The 18,275-nt window shown below is 49.0% G+C and overlaps 2 protein-coding genes across 14 annotated transcripts in view; both read left to right on the top strand.

Annotated features, from left to right (window-relative positions):
- The window catches only part of CCDC30 (coiled-coil domain containing 30), a 38,477-nt gene extending 22,310 nt beyond the window's left edge, over window positions 1-16,167 (top strand). For 8 of the 12 annotated variants that reach the window (XM_042794406.1, XM_042794408.1, XM_042794404.1 and 5 more), the window contains 14 exons: window positions 2,041-2,139; window positions 2,791-2,910; window positions 5,684-5,841; window positions 6,889-7,135; window positions 8,763-8,936; window positions 9,247-9,456; window positions 10,107-10,264; window positions 10,751-10,898; window positions 11,497-11,618; window positions 12,709-12,850; window positions 13,412-13,548; window positions 13,822-13,936; window positions 14,862-14,929; window positions 15,643-16,167. In XM_042794406.1, the coding sequence (XP_042650340.1) occupies window positions 2,041-2,139; window positions 2,791-2,910; window positions 5,684-5,841; window positions 6,889-7,135; window positions 8,763-8,936; window positions 9,247-9,456; window positions 10,107-10,264; window positions 10,751-10,898; window positions 11,497-11,618; window positions 12,709-12,850; window positions 13,412-13,548; window positions 13,822-13,936; window positions 14,862-14,929; window positions 15,643-15,856 (2,112 nt within the window). In that variant the 3' untranslated portion in view covers window positions 15,857-16,167. Of the gene's footprint in view, window positions 1-2,040; window positions 2,140-2,790; window positions 2,911-5,683; window positions 5,842-6,888; window positions 7,136-8,762; window positions 8,937-9,246; window positions 9,457-10,106; window positions 10,265-10,750; window positions 10,899-11,496; window positions 11,619-12,708; window positions 12,851-13,225; window positions 13,549-13,821; window positions 13,937-14,861; window positions 14,930-15,642 lie in introns of those variants that run through there. The other 4 variants (XM_042794402.1, XM_042794403.1, XM_042794410.1 and 1 more) reach the window with 4 other exon arrangements.
- A 530-nt stretch (window positions 16,168-16,697) lies between these two features.
- Window positions 16,698-18,051, top strand: LOC122153640. 2 transcript variants are annotated; one of them, XM_042794413.1, is made up of 2 exons: window positions 16,698-17,060; window positions 17,093-18,051. In XM_042794413.1, exons 1-2 carry the CDS (start codon window positions 16,862-16,864, stop codon window positions 17,806-17,808), a joined length of 915 nt encoding a protein of 304 aa, XP_042650347.1. In that variant the 5' UTR covers window positions 16,698-16,861; the 3' UTR covers window positions 17,809-18,051. The 2 variants fall into 2 exon arrangements, with proteins under 2 accessions (XP_042650347.1, XP_042650348.1); XM_042794414.1 differs by having other exon boundaries at window positions 16,698-17,064; window positions 17,097-18,051.
- The last annotated feature ends 224 nt before the right edge of the window (window positions 18,052-18,275 follow it).

Raw genomic sequence — 18,275 nt, 5'->3', positions numbered from 1 at the left:
GCACCAAGTAGCCAAGGGGATGCAAGGCATTCTGGCTGGCATGAGCTCGGCAGCCGCTGTAGCTGAAAAAGAGACAGAAAAGAGGCAGCAGGGCAGCAGAGGGGGGACGGGCTGGTTTGCAGGATGAAAGAGGAGGTGGGTTGAACCTCAGCTAAGTCCAGCGCCTGCTCAGATGGAGAGCTACACCCTTCATCTCCAAGGGGCTTTTGGGTGTGTTGGAGGTAATGGGGGAAGGACTGCTCAGAGGCAGGTGTGCTGGAGTCTGGAGAAAGCAGCGCTGCTGGGTGTGTGCCAGGCTGCCCTATGTGAGAAGGGCTTGGGAGTCTTTTCTGCTTTGGCACACCTACAAAATTCTTGGCTGATTAAGCCACTGACTTGGAACAAGGATGTTGGGATACAATGTGAGTATTGTTCTTCTGTTGGCGTGGGACTTACGTGCACAACTTCAAGGCTCAAAATATAGTGTCCTGGAGGAAAAATAAGCAAAATGATGGAACTGCACAGCTAGGTATCCACTTCATGGCCAAAGGTTGGCTGGGGGGTGGGGAGAGGAGGTGTATTTTGCCTTTGAGATGCCTTCCAGAACTCCAAAGTCTTGCTGAACCCCAAACTTTCATCCAGTTGTGCAAGAGGAGAGGGGTTTATTGCCCTCTAGCTCTTCTGTAAGAGGCCTGGGTGTTTCACCCCACTGATTTGCTTTTAACACCTAGGTTGGGTAGCATCATCTGTCTTAAAAACCAGTATGACAGCAGCTTTCCTCTGTTAAGAGATCTTTCCCTGCAGGGAGCCTCAGGAGAGGCATCTTGTGCCTGAAGCCCCTCAGTGGAAGCCAAGCTCCTGGACTTTGACGTGCTGCTTTGTAACCACTTTAAATGGGCTGGATTGGCAGAGACTCGGCACCTTGGCTTCCCATTGGAAAGGAATGAAAAATGATCTCTGAATAAGTGCGAAGAAAGGAGGGTGGGAAGGGCATAAGGCATCTTACGTGCTTCACCATACACTCATCTGTATGAGTGGAACGACAGATACTGCTGTGTGAGTGTGGTGTATGCTGTGTGCAGAGCAAGCTGGACTTCACCTGCAGTGATCTTCATCTACTTCCAGTGTCCCCAGTCTCTCTGTGGCCTTGTTCAGTGAAAGCCCAGCTTGGGCAGTTGGGGACGCCAGCTTGGTGGTTTAGAAATAAGAAAACCAGCACAAATTTTCTTCTGAGAATAAGGAGCTCAAAGGAAAGACTGCTGAATTCCTTCCTAGTGGGCAGCAGAGCAGAGATGCTATGAATGCTGAGACTTGGTTTTTGCAAAAGGGTCTACAGGAACCATAATGGGGAGGAGAAGCTAGACTGCTTCTAGCTCCTTTAAGCCCTTTAAAACTGCAGAACTAATCATTGTTGCCACGAGATAGCTCTCAAGGGCAGATGCCTCAGGGGGGATGGTGCAAATGCAGAGTGAGCACTTGTCCAGACAAACTCTTTTCCTCTAGGAGAAGCACAGAGGTCAAGTGTTTCGCTGGTGCAAGTCGAGAGTCCTCGGAGCCTTGTAGGAGGGAGATAAAACCTCTTCTGAGTGGTGGAGGGACCAGCACAAGTTCTGGTGGACCCAGGTCAAACATCTGCTTGGATGAGATCAACTGTGTGGGAGTGGGCACTGTAACAGCATGGGAAAGGAGACTGGCCCGTGATATAAATCAGGGTGTGATGGGGTCCTCTGTGTTGGGAGAGCAGTGTGCAGGAGGCCCACGGGCTGTGGAGGCTGGGACCATGTGTCTGGGTCATTTCTCCCCTTTTGTGGAGCAGGGTTCTTTCATTTTCTGACTTGGCAGTGGATGGCTTCTTCAGCCTTTGAAACTGCAGGATGAAAGATATAAGCTGGAGCTAGCCCATGCTGGCAGCTGTCCACGTCCCCTCCTACTCCTTGCTTCCAAACATGGGGCTTATTTTGTTGGAGCAGCACAAGGAACAATTAATTTAGTAGTAGTTGTACATTTAGTACTAGCTGTGAGTACTGGTTTGGTTTTAACTTGTGGTTTGTCTATGTTAAGATCACGAGTTCAGAAACAGAGTTACTTGAAGTGCAGAAGAACAAAACTGAGATGAGTGGGGAAGAGCAGGCATTGTCTGGAACACAAGAGAAGCAAGAGGTAAGAGGTTTTCTTTGGGAAAAAAGATTGTTTTGTTTAGAAAGGTATTAAATGCGCATCTCCTGTAAATGCTCCTTGTCACCATCTTCTGAGAATTTGTAGCCCATCAGTTTGTGCAAGACAGATGGATGTCTTTGGAGGAAGGCAGCTAACATTCTAATATGATCTCCATAACTCATCTCTCTTGTGAGATTGTCTTGCCTTCAGCACTGCAAGCTGAGGAGCTTGTTGACTTGCCAGTGAGGGTGAAGGGTTTACATGTGTAAAAGTGCTTGATTCTCATTTAGGGTTTAGTGAAACCTAGATAGGTAATTTTATAAGGCTGTTTCCCAGCTGGTTTTGGGCTGGCTTTGCTGTCAATTTGTTACTCGCCAGCCAGCCAGTTGGATCTGCCAGACAGAACTTATTACATGTGGGAGAGGGCTTTCCCAAGGCATCTTGGGTCAGGTGGAGGCTCCAGGCCTTCAGAGATGTCCTGCCAGCCCTGGGTATAAGGTGCAGGAATCTTGCTGGCAACTTTTGAGAACCATTTTCCCTATCCTTCTTTTCTAGAAGGCACATTTTCTGCAATTTGTTTCTCTCTCGCTAGAATACATGATGCTGTAAAAGTGACTCTTAATTTTGCTTATTCCAATGTTGGAATGCTGTCAGGAAAAGATAGAAAGGTTCGGAAGTCATCTGGGAGAACAGAGGGAAGGGAGAAGGCAACTTGCATCCGAGTTTGAACTGTTACAAGAAGATCTGAAGGCAGAGAAGGTATCGGGCAGCCAGGTACGTATAGCTTCTGCAGTGGGACTCCCTGCAGGAGGCACTTGCCTTTGGATGACCCCATAAAACATCCCCAGTTGCCCCTCAGGTGCATTGCTTGGCTTCTCTTGATGCATTTCTCTAGTCCAGCCAGTTTCAAAGCTGCTTTGGCAGATGATTTTAAATCCATCTACTTTAATGGAACTGTTTCTGACTCTAACTTATTGTGCCTTTCAGTGAATCAAAGAACAAAACAGTAATTCAAACTTTGTAGCCATCATCCCCTTTTCTAGAGTGGAAGTTTTCAGACTTAGGTATTTGTTGCAGAGTTACTTGTGATCAAAAGGGTCACGATCATGAGCCTTCGTCTCTCCATGTCACGATATGGCAGGGTACTTGCAGATTTGAGCCAAGAGCTCCCTGCAGAGCAACATCATGTTTACCTGTTAGCAGCGATTGCTTTTCTGAGGTTGATCAACTAGCTAATTCTGCATCTGTTTAGCACAGTCCCCTTTAATAGTATTCTTTCTTAACTAGAATATGGCATGATAAGAAGTCAGAACACCATAGAGTGAGAGAAGTCTACATGAGCAGCTTGCTAGGATCCTGGTGCTGCTATTTGTGTGCTAAGGACCTCAGTATACTTTTCTTGAAGCAATTTATCTGCTAGACTGACTTCTGGCAGGTTTATCTCTGCTGGAAGAGTTGCTGGTGCTCTTATCTTCCAGTTGGGCCGTAGAGGAAAGAGAGCGTGTAAGGTCAGCAAAATTGCACAAGGGCTGGCACAGGCAGGACAGGGGCTGAAAATGAGGCTGACAATGTAGGAGAGCTGCAGATGTGTGGCCTGGATCAGGCAGACAAGGGGGACCTGAGGGAGTCTGTCAAAGGAGGGGGTTCCATCTATTACAAACCCCATATTTTAGCACTCTGAGAGGCCTTAAACCAGCTGTGAGTCACGTCACTTCCTTGACTGTAAGTAAAAACAATGGAAGTCCAGAACTATTGGCACAACTGCACATACACAAGAGTCTTACTGGAGGAACAGTGTCATCTAGAGGACAGGACTTCATCAGTGCTGTTAGGCAACAGCTTCATATTGTAAAAGCTCGAGGGGCGGACCAAGCCTTGCCAAAGAGCACTTTAGGAAGGGGCTAGGTCAGTCTCTGAATACGCACATGAAAAGGAGTGATCTGATTAGGGGCATAACGGGGAAAATGGGAAGAGACACACTTTAACCTTTGCATCCCAATAGTTCAATCTACTTGTGGTCCAGGGACATTTTAATCAAAATCATGCATCCCTGTAAATTTGGTTGCAATTCAGCCACCAGTTGCTTGGTGTTTCTGCCTAAGGAGAGGACTACTTTTCCATCACAGGGATCACAAGATGAAATCCAGTGACCTGTGTTAGACTGTAGCAGTCTTTAAAATAGAGGATTCTGTATGTGTTTGGGATTCCTGACTTCATTCCCTTTTGACAAAGCAGCTATATTGGGATGAATCATTTACCAGCAGAGTGCTGCAAGTTATCTTGGCATGAAATCATTGGGGTCTCATGGGTGATACACACCTGGAGGTCTAGATTTGAGGTTGTTCAATGTTGTGTTTGTCAGGCTGTCCAACACCTAGAATGGGCAAGTAAATTGGGTAGTACTTTTGTTCTTGTAAATTTTTATGATATCCTATGAGCTGATTCTATGCAAAGAGCTCTTTGCATTTGTTGGGAGCTCTCTTCTTGTTTTCAAGATGTTTTTGGACATTTGAGAGGAGAAAGCTTTTTCTGAGCTTGTAGTTCAGGGTGTATTATATCCACTAACTCCTGTTGTTTCCTCACCAGGGGTTTCCTGACTCAAAATCAGAATTTACAAGCCATTGTAATAACTTCCTGAGTCTCTAAAGTACATAAGCAAGCAGGGATGTCATTAATGTATAACCATGAGAAGCTACAAAAATACAGTGCTTTCTTAGATACAGAGGTGAGAAGTGTAAAGAAATACCTGTTGTTCTGATGTCTGATGCAGACAGAAGCTGCTTCTGTATGTTCCTCAAATTTAAGTACATCTTGGTGTAGATAAGAAAACCTGGAATTGAAGTATTAAGTACTAGCATACACTCAGGAAGAGCTGTTGATTAAAAAGCTTCAGGAATCAAAGTAATTGCTAGTGTTTAGTGGGCTGAACAGTATTTTCCTTTGAAGGATTTGGGTTTACCTCTGCTTAGCAGGAGATATTAGATTAGGCAGATTCTGGTTCCAATCCAGTCTGGGAGTTCCTGTGCCCTTAGGCACTCCTAGTGCTTTCCTTTCTTGCACTTCTTATTTTCTTGGCATCTTCTCTTCATGTCTCAGGTTTTGGGTGTGCCATTGCCTGGTGTTAGGGGGTTAGGTGACACTGAAAGCGGAGAGCAGCCATCTGTAAAAAGATGTTTTAGGTTGACTTGGATGGAGGATGCTTTTCATGTGAGACAGCTGAATACACACCTTGTGCTATTCCTGTTTTCCCAAGAGTTGCTAGATTTGTAAAGAGATACAGCATATGATATAAAGCCCTGAGAACTACAGATGGGCAACAGAACGATGAAATCAAATAAAGAACTGTGATGTGATGATAGTTTACACACAGCTACTTCCCATGCAGAAAAAAGGACTTGAACATTCATCGTCAGGGGTGAAGAACTACAATAATTTAGCTTCAGAATCAGAAGCTAAATGGAGTCCCCAGATTGCCTTATACTGCTCAGAAGATTTCCATGAAACAAACAAACAAAAAAATCAGTCATGGTGTTTTCTGACCTTACAGGTCTCTGGACTCCTACAAGAGAGAGAACAGATTAACAAACTCGAGCAGAAATGTGAAGATTCATGTACAGATGAAAAGACATATGAAGAACAGATGGCTAAAGTCGTATTTTTGGAAGAACAGATCAAAAACTTGAGGGATGAACAAGAATTGCTCTGGTAAACCTTAACAAGGCTTGTGGTACTTTCTGCTCCTTTGCTGATTTTTTTTTTTTTTATCTTAAAAATCTCCATAGTGCTACTTCTGTCAAAAATAGGCACAGCAGCTTTGTGTCTTAATGGGTAATTAGTCCTTCTGTAGAGATTTTGGTGAATAAGGATTTTCCTTAGTGACATCATGATCAGTCAGGAGTAAACCACCTTTGCTGCAGCTGTTCCAGATTCTGAATGGCATGAGAGAATCTCTAAATGAGAGCTGTCCTTAGGAAAGGCTGATTCTCTTGGAGTGAGGTAGTTCTTGGACTAACACGGTCCCAAAAAGCTCCCGTTGTGGGCTTGGGCTCCTTGGGGCTAAGTGCTGCCAGCAGCTGATGATCCACATCCTGCTGTGGATTTCAGTTGTCCCTGGAAGGCAGGTGTCAGCAGGCGTCAGGGTTGTAAATAAAGCTCTTACAGGTCCCCCGACTCCCCATTTTTCAGTAGAGCAATACAAATTTGGAGTTGGAGCATCCGTGCTCAGGCTCTCATTAGTAAGTAAAAGCTTGGATTAAATCGAATATAGTTACAGTCAGCTCAGTTACCTGAATAACCAGGTAATGAGAGAAATTAAAACCAGGATAAGAGAGCTAGGTTAGCTTCTAAGGACGTATAGTTAAAATCAAGATAAATGGGACAGCTTGACTGGGAGATCTGAGCCTGCACTTCCATATAGCGAGGTGTGAGAGTGCTCCTGTGCTGCTTTGAGCACAGACCAGCTCACGTGCCCCCATGCGAGTGCTTCCTTAGTCAGCAGTTAACCTACTCGTGAATGACTGAGAGCTGACCTTTTGGACACATATTTGGTTTGTGTGGGTCAGTGTCCAGGGGAGACTGACCCTTGCTCAGAACTGCTATACCCAGGATTAAATCCCCTTTGGATTCTCCTGAAACGCTTGAGTGTTGCCTTGAGCATTTCACTGGTCTCTCGTATCCTGTTTTTCCCCTTACGAAGGTGGTTTCCCTTGGATGTGTATAGTTATCTCTCTCCTTTCCTATTTCTCCTTCAAGTTCTAAATTACTAGAAAGCAAGAAGAAGAGGGAGGAGCTAGAAAAGCAGCTAAAAGAGAGCAATGAAGAAAAAACGTTGTTACTGGAAGAAATTTCCCAGCTAAAACAAGACAACCTGACTACCTGGAAGCAGGGTGACAGCATGCTCAAAGAGGCTTTGAGGATGAACGAAGGCATGGCGCATAGAGAGAACGGGTTTCTCATGTTGCAGAGCTCTTCAGGCAGTTTAGATGGGAGCATTAAACAGGTATGGGCACCTTTGCCATCTGCACCATTCTTTTTTTCCACTAATTTAGTGTCAAACCCTAATTAAAGTGGACTGGAAGCCAGTCCTGTGGTGTTAGCGCGCACTGGGGAGATGAGGCTGACTGATTTCCTTGGGGAAGATGTTTGGAAAGTGTGAATGTCACAATTTCCTTTTGTTGTGTTTTTGGATGTAGTGAGAACTTGGATAAACTGAATTGCCCCCTTAGTGCACGTGAAAAGTTAATACAGGCCTTCAGTGGTGTTTTAAACCTTTTTGGAGCACTTTCTCAACTCCTTTTTGGAGTGTGAGAAATCGAGCTGGGCTGGCTGTTCCCACAACAGTCTTGCTCTTGCTGTAGGCAGAAGCTGTTCCTCTTCCCTGCTCCTCCTTGGCATTTTCTGCTCTTACACTCCAGTGCCTGAACTCATCCCATATCTGCTGCCCTGCGGTGGCAGCTCACAAGCAGCTGGGTTTTGCTGCAGCCCTGTGCCTGTGTCTCAGTTACTGTTCTCCAATTGCTCTGCTAGCTGGCAGGCAGAACCCCTATTTGTCACTATGTTTAGCTGTCTTTTAAATGCAATTTTTTCACCTTTCTTACCATGTTATCTAAAAAAGAAAGGGCAGAGCAGTTAGTCCTGCCAAAAGGGGAAGAAATGATGAAGGTACCCAGGCTGGGGAGTCTGAGGAGGAGCAAGGATTATATGCAAGAGTTTGGAAGAGAAAAGAGGACAGGGTGGCCTGTAGGCAGGAGAAGTGGAGAGGATCAGAGTCATGCGGATACCGAGAAGCACCAAATGTGTACAGTTAGAGCAGACCAAAGGAAGATACAGGGTGCAGAGGGGATACTGAAAAGGGTCCAAATAGAGGCAGGTGGGGGGAAACCCCACAAAACCTAACTGATCTTGAGGATAAATGACATTGCCAAATCCAGCAGTGCTGGATCACGACTTCTCAGCTTGGAGATTTAGCTGGGGATTTATCTGAGAAGGGAAGCTTGATCTTCAGCGGATTTCATCTGATCCCAGGAACAGAGGGTGAAATGCAAAGCGGGAATGCGAACTGACAGGCGGTTGAAAGTGACGCTGGGAAGGAGGGGTTTGGTACACCAAATGTGGGAAGAGCTTTTAGTCTGTGCACAAGGCACTTGCAAGAAGGTGGGAGAACCAGAGAGCTCAGTTACCTTCTGAAAGCCGCCGTCGCCTGTTGGTGTCCAGGCCACTGTCGCACTGTGCCGGCGTGCCTGTTGTTCTGCTGCCAGGAGCTGCGGTTGGATGGGCCACTCCTGCTTTGTTGCCTTAGTGAGACTCTGGCACAAGAGTTAAGAGTAACCTGGGTGGTTTTGCTTTTGTTTGACAGGGTAGTTTCAACAGGGATTTGTTCCCTCGTCCGGGTCATTACATCTTCTCCCTCTACCTCAAGAGTTGTATCAGCTTCTCTGAGGGGATGGACGGGGTAGGGAGCAGGACATAGTGTGGGAACAGGAGAAATACTTGCCTGGCTTTACCCATCTTCCTACTTAAATGCCCTTTTATCCTACTGGCATACTTGTACCTTTCTTAATTACCAGTCTTTATCGTTCCTTGAAGTTAATTTCCATGTAACCTTTGTCGTTTTGCTGTCTGTGCAGAGTCTGTCTGATGAGAGATTCCAACAGCAGGAGGAAAAAATGCAGCAACTGCGGCAGGACTTGCGTCGAGTTCAGAACTTGTGCAGCTCAGCTGAGAGGGAGCTGAGATATGAAAGGGAGAAGAACGTCGACGTCCAAAAGCAAAATCTCTTGCTTCAACAAGAGTGCACCAAGGTAGGAACCGAGCAGGGAGAACTGCTTGGAGAGAGCACCACATAATTTTGCAAGCTGTGGAAGTTCTGAGGTGCTGATTGCAACAAACTGGATCTCACTGACATTTGACTGCACAGTAGCAGGGCTCTCCAGTGTGCCCTGTCTCAGCTCCATGGAAATTGCACTGCCTCCAGATAAAGTGTGCTGTACTCGCTCCTTGTACTTCTCTTTTATTCTTGTTTGCTCTCTTGTAGTCCTGTTGCCCCTTTCCTAATCAAGACATTTCAGATGATATATGCTGAAGTGCAGACTTTCTTCTTTTGAAACTTAGGTCAAAGCTGAGCTGAAGCAAGCCCGGGCAAAACTCTCAGACACAACTGAAACGTGCTCCTCTCTCTCAGCGCAGTGGGGAAGAAGCCAGCAGAAGGTCAGAGAACTCGAACAAGAGCTCTTGAAGTGCTCCCAGGCTGATAAACTGCAGAGCAGTCTGCAAGAGAAACTTGCACAGGAGAAATCCAAAGTATGTGAAGCACAAAGAAAGGTAACTCATCAGCATGAGCTAAGTTAACAGGATGTGTTTTCAGCAGTTTTGTGCAGCTGAAGTTCAGGAAAGAAGCACTAGCAGGTTGTGAATTGGTTCCCTGAAGACCATTTTGCTACTTTGTTTTGAGATCACCTGGCTAAGTATTTTAGGAAAAATGTCTGCTGGTAGTGGAAGCATAATCAAGACAATAGAAGCCGAAACTGTCTCTAAAGCTCAGTATCTCTGAAAATATCGGTAGTGGGGCTGGCAGGCGCGGGGAGCCCAGACCACATTCCTGCTGATGAGATTTGCTGCTGTTCGCTATGTGGTAAATTGCAAAAGCTTGTGTTTTCGGTGGCATCGATTTTGCCATGATCCTGCACTAATTGTGGGATTTGGTGTTGAAATGTGCAGGATCAAATTAGGTGCAAAAGGGGTTGTTGCTAATTGAGGACACTGTCTGATCCAAAATCTGATAGCCATTGGAAAGGTTTTGCTTTTAATGGACTTCAACACAAAGACACACAGAAGTACTTTGGAGTAGAAGTAAGCAAATCTTTCATTCCCATGACCCAGATACTGAGGGATCAAAGGGATCTGAATGCCTTGGATTCAGATACTGACCTATAAATTCAGAAAGTTTAATCTGTGTCCAATTTTATTCCAAGATTTCCAAACTCCAGCAAAAGCTAAAAGATTCACAACACCAGCTCCTGCTGGCAGATGCCCGTGTTTCAGACAAGAAACTCCTGGAGGAAGAATTAAAGGACGCCCGAGAAAATGAAGCTCATGTGCAGCATAAACTTCATGAGGAGCTGCTGAAAAGGTACTTAGAGCTGGGTAAGGCCTGCGCTGCATGCGGAGGGGATGTGTGTGCCAGAAAATGCTGCTGTGCCAGCCTGCAGCTACCTCCCACAGCTCCATGCCCGGCCCTAGGCGGGTTGAGGGAGTCATCGCACCTCTGGTTTTATTTCCTTTTGACCTGCCTGTGTCCCTGGCAGAGCTCCACAGCACCACCTCTGTATTGAGATTTAAAAGATTTTTGGAGGGTTCAGCTGCCTCAGAAGGCGCGTGGCCCTTCCTGCCAGCCCAGTGATTTCGTTTGTGCTCTAGATGCCAGCAGTCCCCTTTCATGTGCCGCTGGGACATGGGGGCAACTAGGATGCAGTGATTTCTTTCACTCCTCAGCGTTGCCCAGGGTGGGTGCAGAGCAGTGTGATGTTGTTTTTAGATCACAGCCAGCCTCGAGTTCAGTGGTACATCACGGTCTGGCCTCTGTCAGTGTCTCACTGTCACACCAACACGCTTTTAGGAAGCTCCTGGAGCAGCAGGTGGAGGAGCTGCAGCAGCAGCTCTGGCATTCGCGGGAGACGGAGGCGTCGCTGACCAAGATGCACGTGGAGCTGCAGGCCAAGACTCTGCACGTTGTAGAAGAGGAGAGGAAAACTGACTCGAGCGAGGTGAGCTGCTGCAGCATGGACGGGTCCTCATCTCCCGAGGGGATGCTGTGCTGGTGACTGACTCCAGAGCAGGCCACTGAGCTGTAGGGGAACACGGGGCCATTCCAGTGTGAAATCTGTACCTGGGAACTGCAGAGATAGGGTCAAATCCAGCCAGGTGCTGAGCCCTTGCAGATCCCACTGATTTAAGCAGGAGCTGGACGAAAAGCTCTGTCTCATCTCATGTAGGTTTCCTGGGGATGCAGCTCTGAGGGCAGTGAAGGAGGACTTGAAGGGAGAGAGGAAGAGGCTGTCCCCTTTTCTTGCAGAGCATGGAGCCTTTTGCAGGAAAATTTTTGGCAGCATCTGCTGCCTCGGGGGATGCATTAACTGCCTGTGCCCTGTTGAAGCCCAGAGCCACCCCAGCAGCACAGAAATCCACGTTCCCCCTTTAAGAGGAGGAGGCAGAGGCCTTGGGGGGATGGAAGGGGTAGATATTATCTGTACTGGGAACCACTGGGATTTATGACAGAGAAGCTTTGGAAACCAGTCTGAAATGAGGCAGAGGGACCCCTACAGCTGCAGACACACACACAAATAAAAACCAGATGTTTTCCAGCACCTTCAGTGTCAGAAGGAGAATGAGAAGCTTTCAGAGCAACTTTCACTGTTGAAGGAGGAAAACAAAGCCCTTTATGAGGAGGGAGTCCGTCTCCTGAACCAGAAGGATCTATATGTCAGGTAATGACTGAAGCAGCAGGGGATGTGTAGACACAAACAAACCCACCCAGGAATTGCCCTTTATGTGCCTGACAGTGACACTGGATTTGACTGTGCTGTAGCCTTTGTCTCTCTTGTTGAAGGCATTGAGGAGAGAGAGATCTGCCTTAACCTGACACCCCTGTGTGCAATTATGCCTCGCATGCCTGCTGTCATATTCTCACTGGCAGCTGAAGGCAGCATAGAAAACGAGGGGGTGCCTCGGGAGGGCTGCTCTGTAGGGTCTGGCATTGGCAGAGATGCTTCATGGAGCTGCTCGTTTCTCCCCAGAGCACTTTTGATCTAATTTGAAGCACAGTAGCCTTTTTGTAATGAGTTTTGAGCAAATGTGGGCAAATATCCCTTATATGGTAGAGATTGGTCTTTTTTTTTTTTTTTTTTTAAACATTGTTTTCCCTTCTATCCCAACTGGATAAAAATAATCAAGAAAACTGCCTAAATGGAACAAGTTTGAAGGGAAGATCAACAACTGCAAGTCTTAGTAGAGACAAATATTTAACCCCAGTGTTGCAGCTCTAAGAAACACCCACTGAAGTAGCTCTTTCTGCAACCTGTTTGCCTGACCCTTGCTGTTTAGGATTCTTTTTCAGCTTTTTTTCCCCCCATATAGAAGTATTTACCCTTAACCACCCACATCCTCACCCAAATAAATAAATTAAGCTTTCCCTGTTAATTCCCATTTGGTGACTTTATAACCCTGTTTGGTATAAAGAGCCGAGAGGGGAAAGCATAAGGATTTGTAAAGCTGGGAGTCAGTTTGGGGAATGCTTTGGGTCTTTTCCCTCAATCAACTTCCATTCAGTTGACATTTAACAGTATAACCTCTGCAACAAAAAAAAATCCCCAAATTCATCAGTGAAAGACATAGTCTGGAAAGTCTGTATGCTCATTCTGCCTTTAGCTGTGCAGCCAAAAAGAGCTGGGCAGACGCTGAGGCTCCCAAGTTCAGGCTTTGAAGAGCTTGAATAAATACAGGCCGTCTCCTGCCTTGATCTTGACCCAGAACACGAAAGCATTTCACAGCCTGATAGTTGTGTCTCTGCCTCCTCAGGAAATACAACGAAATGAAGCTCCACCACAAAGACAAGATCCGCAGAGCCAAGGAGACCTTCATCCACGAGGTGAAACAAAGGGACAGCAGAATCAAGCAGCTTGAAAACGAGCTCAGCGAGTCAAAGCTCCAAGTGGAAAAGGTGAGAGAACACACCAGGGCTTCTTCCGCGAGGGAGGGCAGGGGAGCAGACTGCAGTGTGTCTTCTGAAAAGAAATGCAGTTTAGGAAAAAAGGAGATGAGGTTTAGGAACAGCTGGATTGCAGGCAACAGGGTTGCACTGTTAAAGAACCAGACGGTTGGAGCAGGAAGAGCTCTGCCTGATGTGCTGCTCCTGCTCTGTGCACAGGACTGACACTGCCCTGGGAAACAGCTGGCAGTGCCAAGGGGCTGCAGCCTGTCCTTGTAGGAACAAAGAGCCAAAAGCAAATTCCTGGCTCAAATTTGCCCTCGGGGGGAACCTGTGTCCTCAAATCAAATTTAGAAGCTGCCTAAGCTCCATCTTATTTTGCCTCAGAAATATTACTGCTGGGAAGTGACTCAAAAGCCTCTTTTTGGGGTATGTTACGTCGAATAGTGTATCGCTGCTGGGAGTGAACCTGCTTGGTGGTGAGCCCTTTGGAAAGCACTCTGAGGTTTACAGAGGACAGAGGAGAACAAAGTGTAACTGCTGGTGGTTGTTTCCGTCTGCAACACTGCTCAGGGGAAGGTGCTGATTGTACAGATCACTGCTGAGAATGAGAAGTTACTCCAGGACAGAAGACGGCTCCTCCAGAAGATAACTGAGCAAGAGGAGACCCCTTGGAGCAACCGGTCTTCGACTGCCACCCTGCAGAGCGGGTATGTCCATGCCTCCAGGAGCCTGGCCCTTCCCAGTGCTTCTCTGGTTTTATGCCTGTTTCTCTTAAGAAATCCAGAGGAAGGCCTGAACTGCACCCCAGTCACTAGTGCTGTGGCTTTTAATTGCTGTGGGATGTAATTAGCCCCTTTCCCCATCAAAGCCCTCGGATGTAGAGGCCAAAGGGTTTGCAGATGAAAAAGAAAATGCTCCTTTGAGAATCTAGTGTGGCTGGAAGGAAAATAACTCGTGCCTTGTGTGTGTGACGTGCTCAGAGTGAAGGTTCTGGATGAGGAGAACGTGCGGCTGCACAAGAGCAAACTCCAGCTCTCCAGCCACGTGCCCCCCTCGCCACGCATGCCAAGGAGCATCCACACTCCCAGCACGGAGGTGAGACTCTGAGAGGGCTTGGTCTCAGCAGACAGGCTGCAGGAGCTGATGCCTTCTGCGAGCGTGGGTTGGTGTTTGTAGCTGCAGCTGAGGGTGCCGGAGAAGAGCTGAATTGATCCTTGGGTGGGGATGGAAAGGGGCAGCAAACACACCGTAGAGTGTAACGGCTTTATCGGTGAGGAGGGACTCTGGGGAGCTGCAAGCTCAATGCACTTGCCATACTGCTCCATCTCCGAGCTGCTGCACAATGAGATCCTTCTTCACAAGGACAGAAACTTCACTCTGGCTCTTTTGCATATTTAGGGTTGTTAAAAGACCTTGGTTATAAAGTTAGCTTTAAAATTAAGAGAAATAACCCAGAGCAGCATGGTTGGGAAGGTTATTCCTGGAAGCCAAAAAACCTCAGACCAAGCTGATGGATCATATTGACTAAACTGAACTGACTGAAGATGTGCCGTACCCAAAAACTCAGTTTTGTCTTGACCAAGTCAACGAAGAACTTTTGAGGGGGGGAAATGGGGAAAAATCCAGGAAAGTCAGAGATTGTGTTTCAACAATTCTTCAAATGAAACAGGTGGATTTGGAAGTTTGTTGGTGCATTTTGAAACGTGGAGGGAACCCAATTTGGTTGGAAATGAGCTGTTAAGGATGAAAACACTGTTTGGGGCCTGGCAGAAAGAGCTGTTTGTGTGTTCCACTGTATTTTATTTCTTTCTGTTTGCTTCTCCTGGGCTCGTTAGGTGTTCTTTTTTTAGTTTAAATTCAGACCCAAAGGACAAACCCATGATCGGTACCACTGTGGGGCTGGAGTTCATGGGCAGAACTGTCAGTGGAGCTGGGGGCACTTTGAAGACCGAGACTGTATGTTGAAATTTGGGGCCTAACATGCACCTTCTCCTCTGAAAGTCTCTGTTCCTCCTTCCAGGACTCGAAGAGTTTTAACTTCTCTGAACGCCGACGACAGAGTAAGGTGTTGCCATCTCCCCGTACCAGGTACTGTGGGGTAAAAGGAGGCGGCACGGAATGCCTCTGCATATGATGAGGGAGAAGTTGAGCATTTTGGCTGCTCCACCCTGTGCTTTCACCTCCAAGGGTGAAATCCTTCCTTTTTTTTTTTTTTTTTTTTGGCCAAATTCTAGGTAAAATGGTATTAAAGGGTCTCTGAAGCTAATGGGATGGAGAAGTAAAATTTTCAAAATATGTCACGGAACACTGGGGGATTTAGATATCATCTTGGTGCCCTGGGGTTTTGGAGGACTGTTTTTACACAAGGTCCTGAGACTTGGAGGGCCGCTGCTGCCCAGAGCGGTGACCCACGTCCCAGGCTACAGGGCAGGAGGCAGCTTGAGCTCTTCCTCCACCGGTGCAGCCAGGAGCACCACGATCCCTGCCAAAACAGGGGAGGGGAAGGCAGAGAGACGCTGCAGCTCTGTCCTCTGCTTGCTGGAGACCCAGCGTGGTGGGTTTGATTACAGCCTTTGGGTGCTGTGGAGGGGGGCAGACAGTCTGGGTAGGTTCTGGCGTAGATGAGGGCAGTCAGCTGCTTGGCTGGAGAAAGAGTATTGGTGCCTTAGTCCAAGGGAAAGGCGCTGAGCATCGCCTTGTGCTGCCCAGCAGAAATGTTGGGAGGAGCGTTGCAGCTGTGCAGGTGGTGGAGGGTCAGGTAGAGTTTGCAGAATGACTCCAGAGAGGAAATTTGCTTTCAGCTTCCCATCACAAGAACTGCCAGACTCTCTCAGCCCCCTGAAGGCCACACAAGACACAAAGCCGGAAGGAGAAGCTGAAAGCCAAGACTCATCCTTTGGTTTATCCCCCTCTCAGCCTTCTGAGATCGGCTACTTAAATGTAGCTTCTCCTGGAGACACCACAGCCTCCCAGCTGCAGGAGGAGAGTCAGAGCATCAGCTCTGAGAACTTCTAAATGGGGAAAGACATTTGTAAAATGTTACCTGGACTGCAAGGTTTTGGGCTTCAGTTGCTGTGGCACAAGAAGGACTGCAGGGGGAGAATTGCCAGACAGACGGACTCTGTAATTTCTGTGATATATTTCAACTCCTCTTCTTACCCAACTGTGAATGTGTCTGTGTGTGTGATGCCACCCAGAGGCTGGAATTTGTAGATAAACACAGTAAAATGGAAGAGTGAGGCAAAGCATATCTTCCCCTGAAACCTAATTCCTTGTCCAGTCCAAAACTACACATCCTGTAAATAAAGCCAGGCAAAGTTCCCTTCCACTGTCTGCCTGCTTTTCTCCATTCCCCTCGATCTGTGCTCAGAGGCAGGTCCTTCCCCTTTTTTCTATGCTCTTACCCCTTCCATTTTGCTTTGTGCAAGCCTGTCGAGGGAAATGGGGGTATCCAAGCACGGAGGGAAGGGATGAGACGGTGTGGAGAACGAAGATGGGATGTGGAAGGAGGGGATCTGAGAACAGGGGTGATTGGCAAAGGACCAGAGAAGACAGATGAAAGGAGATGGAGGGGATGAGGGAAATGGAATGGGAGCAGGAGAAAGGAGGGAATCTGAACATCCACAGGAGGCAAGAGGGCAGGTCTTGAATGGTGCCTGACAGTCATGGAAACCTGTTGCAGAAACGTCCAAATAAACAATAAAAAAACTTGCTTTTATACACAATTAATCGACACTCCTCAAGCGTGCAGAGAGAGGGTTCCAATGTCCGTGAGAGGAGAACAATCACCACACGGACTTCTGGGGTTCAACAACGGCCCCAGACCCTAAACAGGGCTTAAGGACAACCCGGAACGCTCAGTCCCTCCCCTAATGACAGGTCAGGGCTCTCAACCTCGAGGAACGCCTTCGGGCAGCGTCCCAAGCCGCGGGAACCCCACGGAGTTTCCGTGGGCCGTGTCCCGACCCAAGGGGAGAGCCCTTCCCTGCAGCACGCTGCTGCGGGCAGGACGAGCCCCAAATGGCTCCCCCAGGGACTCCATTTACACCCCAGCCCAATCTGACCTGTGGGCAGTCCCAGCCCCTCTTGACCCAGAACCCCAATTACTCTCAAGCCCTGAGAACAAGGGCGCCGGAAAGGTTCCACAGCCAGGAAGCCACATTTTCATCAGGCGGCTGCACCTGCCACGGCTTCCCAGAAGCAAAGCCTTTATTTTCAGGGCCAGGCTGCTGCCCTCCGTCCCCGGGGGCCGGCCCCGCCGGGGAAACCCCAGCCTGCTCCCTCCAAGACGGTTCCGTGCCGTGGGGGCTCTCCCGGGGAGCGCGGCAGGGCTGAGCCTCAGCAGGGTTCAGGGCCTGGCTTCCAGGCGTGCCTCCTCCTTCCCCTGGGCAGACATGCTGCAGGGCAGAGGGCGAGTGCGAAATCTCCAGTGCCCAGTTGGAGGTTTTCGTGGGATCTGGCGAGTGGCAGCTGAGGAGAAGGTGCTGACGTGCATCAGGGTGAGTGCAAAAGTCACGCTGTGGCCCCTGACACCCAGGGCTGCAGAGAAGGGCACTGCCAGGGGTCCAGGGTGCCCCCAAACTCATGCCAAGAGCCCAGGAAGCACAAAGAGGGACCTGGGGGGTCCGGCCGCCACCTCTTGTGCTTCCAGGGAGCCCTGCTGGCTTCCAAGGAGCCCACTCTGCCCAGCCCGTCCGTCTGCCCCGCGGGCGAGCGCTGCGGAGGTGCTGGGAGAGGGGAGGAGGCCGGGGGGTCCGCAGAGCGTGCAGGGAGGTGGGAGCCTCGGAGAGGTGGCCTTGGGCAACCCTGTGCCCCCGGACACAGCGCGCCAGGGGCTGTTTCCCTCGGCCACGGGGCCTGTGTGTGTGCAGAGAGGTTCTGAGCACACAGGCCCCTCTGCCCGGCCAGCCTCTGCCCCGGCCCCGCCCAGCCCCCAGCGCCATCTGATGTCACTGAGCCTTTCATGACGTCAGCACATTCGTTCCCTAGACCTTGGTTACCGGCGGTGACCTGACCACACAGTGCCTGGCGGTGCTGGCTGTGTGCTGGTGCTGTGCTGGTGCTGTGCTGCTTGTGCTGTGCTGCGGGCTGGTACTGGACGTGCTGTTGGTACTGGTGGCGCTGGTGCCGGAGCTGCCACTGGTGCTGGTGCCAGCGGTGCTGGTGGTACAGCTGGTGCCAGCGGTGCTGGTGGTACAGCTGGTGCCGCTGGTGCTGGTGGTACAGCTGGTGCCAGCGGTGCTGGTGGTACAGCTGGTGCCAGCGGTGCTGGTGGTACAGCTGGTGCCAGTGCTGCGGGCGCTGGCTCAGCCCCGAGGCAGCTGCCCGTGAGCTGCCGCTCCTCGGGGCTCGGCTCCTCTGTTGGCAGCCGGCACCCGGCAGCGCCCGCCAAGTCCTGCCTGGCACCGCTCCCCGGGGAGAGGCGAGGAGAGGT

This window comes from Tyto alba, unplaced genomic scaffold, assembly GCF_018691265.1.
Source record: "Tyto alba isolate M040663 unplaced genomic scaffold, T.alba_DEE_v4.0 Super-Scaffold_20000042, whole genome shotgun sequence".
Lineage (NCBI taxonomy): Eukaryota > Metazoa > Chordata > Aves > Strigiformes > Tytonidae > Tyto > Tyto alba.
The sequence above is the reverse complement of the archived record's forward strand: the minus strand, read 5'-3'. Positions and strand labels throughout refer to the sequence as shown.